The following is a 5,479-nucleotide window of genomic DNA, read 5'->3' on the forward strand; positions in this document are numbered from 1 at the left end:
CCGATAGCGCGAATAAGAGTGCCTGCGACTTCAAATTAGCGCCCGTACACTACACGGGATTCTTCGTACAAAAATTGATTCTTATCGGATTTCTATTTCACATTGGCTTTTTCCCGAAATCAATGGTACCATTTGAAATATTGCATTGAATACGAGCACCTTCATCCCCCGCGTTTCGAGTGTAATGGTCTATTCGAATGACATATTGTTTTTATCGATTTCGCGTGCAAGTTTCCAAAAATAACGAAAAGATAAAATCTTTTTTGCTTTACACACAATATATAATATATAAAAATATTTAAATCTCCGATTATCAGGATTATCTATAAAGCTGTTTCTTGGAAAATACATGAACTTGGAAACAGCGTCGCTAGACACTTATAAAACATTTTGAAACCAATTTGGCCTCTTCTTCATCACAATTTTCAAATGTTCTTTTCTTTTGCTAATGGTTCCAAAGTGCACTTGACAATTCTGTGACAACAAAGGATGCTCTCTGTCCATTTTTAACTATCCTTATTGATGTTAACAATCATAAATGCATTTAACGTTTTGTTCTCAAAATTCAGTTGTCTTTGAAACTTGATTGAAAACGGATGAACTTTGTAAGAAATATTATTTCGAACTTCGGAAAAGGGAGAATAAAAATAAATACTTGGCTTTTTTTAACTAACATTGGTTTGATTAAGAGCTGAATGTAATTTACTGGATATCATTCACACAAATTAAAATTTTAAGGTATTTGTAATTGCCATATTCAACTCGAATTGTTTAATTTTTTTGATTTGTGTTCATTCTGGTGCTTTTTAAAAGAAATACTTTCAACTTTTAGTATGAAAATCGAAAAATTGACGATTCTGTCACACACGTTGTGTCACAAATTCAAATGATGACATTTTTGAGAGTCACAAATTGGTCACTAAAAGATGACACCATTTACTTGGATCTAAGTGTTCGCTTTGCTAAATTTCATTCAACTTCGACTTTTAGTGTGAAAATCGAAAAATTGACATTTCTGTCCCAAGAAGTGTGTCACAAATTCAAATGATGACATTTTTGAGAGTCACAAATTGGTCACTAAAATATGACACCATTTATTTAGAACTAAGTATTCGCTTTCAAAAATTTCATTGATTTTCGACTTTTAGTATGAAAATCGAAAATTTGACATTTCTGTCCCAAGAATTGTGTCACAAATTCAAATGATGACATTTTCGGGAATCACAAATTGGTCACTAAATCTGTGTCGAAGAACTTTTATGATTACGGTTGTTTTTATTGAAAGCCTTTTCGAAATTTCGATAATAATTCTTTTTTGCGCAATTTTCACTTTCTTGTTCAAAAAATGTCCACCAGATGTCGTATCGAAATTTTCAAAACATTTTTGAAAATCACAAATTAATCACTAAAATACTGCATCATTAGTTTTTTGAAATTTTGTTTTATTTCGATTTTTTCAAAATCTCATTTATAGACTTTTTGATGAATAGGCTTTTTCAAATTTAGGCCTGTAACTTTTTTTCTGGAGCGTCACAAATTCTAAAAATTGCGTCACAAATTTTCACTAATTAATCACTAAAATTGTGTGAAGTTTGAGCCCAATCGGGTACTTTGACCCCCCAGGTAGTGTGCGCCACCGGATAAGTTCTACTTTGTAAAAGTAGTCAATATTCCTATTCAAATGAATGAGCATATTTGATGAAAGTACAAATAAACAGTGGTATTTCATTGATATGCGATGCAATGGAAGTTATGAGTTGCTGCAGAACATTGAATCTGCATATTTTGCTCACCCATACCGTTGGATTCTATTTGAGCCGATCGCAGATAGATTGGTGAATTTTACATTTTTAACCGATAGCAATGTGATTTTCGTAAATTTCAATTCGAATTTGAATCGATATGATTTGGAACAAGGTATTTATAATATTTTCTCAAAAAACACACTTTTTAAGATATTGTTATTTTTTTAGTTTATAAAATTGATAAAGAACTTTCTTTTATACATGAAACTTTCGGATTTTGGAGCATTGAAAATGGTCTTAACGATTTACGTGAAACTCGAATTTTATCGAGACGTCGACGAAATCTCAATCGAAAGGTGTTGAAGTCAACACTAATTCCGATGCGAAATGAGTCAATCGGCCATCTTGATGACATAAAGTAATATAACTTACTGCTTAAATGATTTTTTTGTTGATATTTTTTGATCAATGTTCTTTTAAAAAATAATTTGATAAAAGGAACGCTCACATTGATCCGTTGGCAAAGATGGGCTTCACGATAATCAATATTTTAGGCGAGTATTTAAATTCAACGGTCAAGTACAATTATGGTAAGTAACAACATGGTAACTGTAGTTCAATTTAATCCGACCATGTTTTTTTGTTTCAGTTGATACATAAGGGGTATGAAGACTTGAAATATCCGGAAAAAGTGAAAGGGATGGTAGGACATTTGATTCGACGAGAAATTGATATTAGTGGTAAATTAAATTCAAAACCTTGCTTAAGCATTTTCTGTTGATCGATTTTTATGCTCAGGGAATCATTTGTATATGACGCCGGAGCGACTGCCGCACATTGAATATCTTTCGGTTACTCTATTATCTAGAGGTGCATTCGTTTTTCGAAACCCATCCTTGAGCCATGTGAAAAATATCGTTTATCTCCCATTTTCGGACAGCATATGGATTTGCAGTATAACGTTGGTCGTAATTGGCACTACGATCATCTTTATCACTTATAAATTTTCGAATGATACAAGTCCAAGAATATTTTCGTCCGATTTTTTGCTATTTGCAATTAGTGCGTTGTGTCAAATGGATGGATTTTTAGTGCCGAGAAGAGCGTCTGCAAAAATGGCCACGGTGAATTTAAAACACTTTCACTTTTTTTAGTACTCAGTCACCAAATTTAATAATATCATATTGTTTTGTTAAAGTAGTATGTGTTCTATCTGTGTTTGATATTTGTCTACACGTCATACACAGCCAATATAGTTGCTCTTTTACAATCAACATCAAAAAGCATTCGAACCTTGGCTGATTTGTTAAATTCTAACATTGAACTTGGAGTCGAAGATAGGTAGTGCATAGATAATGTTTTTAAACTTACACTAAATAATAATATAAACACTTTCTATATTATATAGTCCATACTTAAAATTTTTCTTCTCCGCCGAAACTGAGCCGATACGGAAGAAAATTTACGACACAAAAATTGCGCCACAAAATAAACCACCTGATTGGGTAAATGATGGATGTGGCCAGTCTCGTTTACTAGTTGTCATTTGTAAATTTTATTTTTGGTTTTTGCTTTTGTCCTTGTAAATGTTAGTTATGGTGTCAGCCGTATGAGAGAAGGAATGTATGCAATACACATGGAATTGGGCACAGGTTATAAACATGTGAAGAAAACATTTGCCGAACATGAAAAATGTGGATTCACTGAAATTGAGTATTTGCGAGTATTCGATCCATGGCAGGTGATGCCAAAACACTCTCCATTCAAAGAAATCTTTATAAAGTTGCGTTAGTATTCCCATATGACCATTGAAGTAAAATTTTCAATGAAAATTCAATGTGAAAAATCTTTCAATTTTGTCACAGCTTATTTAGGATTCGTGAGCATGGCATACAAGAAATTGAAAAAGCACGACGATACACAAGTCGACCGATTTGTTCAAGTCAATCACAAAATTTCGAAAGTGTTGGCATCATCGAGTGCTATGCAGCTTTTTTGGTACTTTGTTATGGGATTGCGGCCGCACTGGGATTTTTATGTCTTGAACACTTTTGGAAAATAAAAACTTTATTACTTCACAAAGATAGTTAGAGCACGAAAAAACGTTCGATTAACTGAACTTAAAAACTGAAACAAAAAATATACATGTATGTAGTTAATTTCGATACAAAATTAAAATAATGAATAAAACTATGAATATTTACGTGTGATTTGCGAATTTTATTTTTCGACGGATGGCGTTAGTTGCGCGTAACTTTTCTGAACACGTGAAAAGTTTGAAATGTTGATGGAAATGCTAATGAAATGTTTTAAAATGAAATTTTCCAATTTGAGAGCAAAGAGAAAATATGAATGCGTCATACGTTGCGTGTTGAATTTTTCTTTTTCAGCGATACGAATCGAAATCAAACCGGAGCAATCGGAACGTTCGAAAAATGGTTTCGTTCAATACACAAATGAAACCAATTCGAGATACCGCTCCGAAATCGCTTTGTATGCGAAATGTCAAACCGGTTCGCATCGCTGCTTTTTTCATTCTTCAATTAAAAATATAAATGAAATAATTAATTCATAATAAATTAGGGCATGGTATTATTATGAATCTTCGTCGAATTCTAGTTGAATTCAATTGCATGACACTATTAAATCAGAAATGAACTTGAACACTCTAGAGTTTATGTAGTGAAAAGCAATCTAATGATTATTACACGATTGGAAATAGGATGAAATGGAAAAATACTGACCAATCCAAAAATCACACATCAGTATCAAAAAGAAACACTGACGTGTTGGACAAGAAGCATTCTGAAATGTTGTATACAAATTTTATTTTCTGCGTGAACCAAAAATGAGCAATCCAAATTCAACTAACTTTTTCAAATTAACGAATGGCAAAATTCTCAGTTTGAAAGATCATTTGACTGGCTTTACGGAATTGATTACAAAGCACGTCCAAATAATCTATTCGAGGGCGAATAAATCGACCAAATTTGAAGAACGGCTCGCTTTCTTTTTAAACAATAGTAGTATACATGGTTTTCTTTTTTTGGACAATCGCTACGGAGCACTTTATCGGTAAGGAAACTCTAAATAGATTTTCCAATTCACGAAAGCAAGTAATTGAATCTTATAATTTTAGCATTGGCTGGGTCTGCATTTTATTCACTTTAATGTACGGAATATGTGTGGTGTTTAAATATAATATAAATGACTATTTGGATGATACAACTGTCGTGAACTTCGAAACGGTTGATTCGAAAAAAGATAATATATTCCCGTCTGTTGCTGTTTGCATTAGAAAGGATATATGGTTCGATGCAAATGTCGATGATGTAAAGGAATTCGTTCAAAAATATTATTCAGAACACAATATAGAAGTACCTGCAGAGTAAGTTAATTATTGATTATACACATAAACACAAAACAAACAATTCAAAGCAGAGAATATAAATGGGAATAACAGAGTGGTCGACTATGGACACATCTGTATTTCCGCTTTTATTCTTATAGAACACGAATAGTAAGTAAATTTTTGAATATTGCAGTGAACATTTCTACCATCAACTCATGGACTATGCCTTTTTGAGCGCCGCTGATTCCCATTTTACTAAAAAGTCAATTTTATATTTTTTCGAATTGCTCTATTTATTATGAATGGAAGAATCAAGAAAAAAATATTTATCTTTCATTTTTTTTCTTGTTTCTTCCACTCATAAAAAATGGAGCAATGCAAA

The 5,479-nt window shown here is 32.3% G+C and overlaps 1 protein-coding gene across 1 annotated transcript; it reads left to right on the forward strand.

Moving 5' to 3' along the window:
- The first annotated feature begins 2,461 nt into the window (after positions 1 to 2,461).
- On the forward strand, positions 2,462 to 3,836 carry LOC116342265. The gene is made up of 4 exons (XM_031769774.1): positions 2,462 to 2,869; positions 2,947 to 3,086; positions 3,154 to 3,327; positions 3,611 to 3,836. The coding sequence occupies exons 1-4, from the start codon at positions 2,558 to 2,560 to the stop codon at positions 3,834 to 3,836; spliced, it is 852 nt and encodes a 283-aa protein (XP_031625634.1). The 5' UTR covers positions 2,462 to 2,557.
- The last annotated feature ends 1,643 nt before the right edge of the window (positions 3,837 to 5,479 follow it).

Source organism: Contarinia nasturtii, unplaced genomic scaffold (assembly GCF_009176525.2).
Source record: "Contarinia nasturtii isolate CC-2019 unplaced genomic scaffold, AAFC_CNas_1.1 Cnas_scaffold_856, whole genome shotgun sequence".
Taxonomy (NCBI): domain Eukaryota; kingdom Metazoa; phylum Arthropoda; class Insecta; order Diptera; family Cecidomyiidae; genus Contarinia; species Contarinia nasturtii.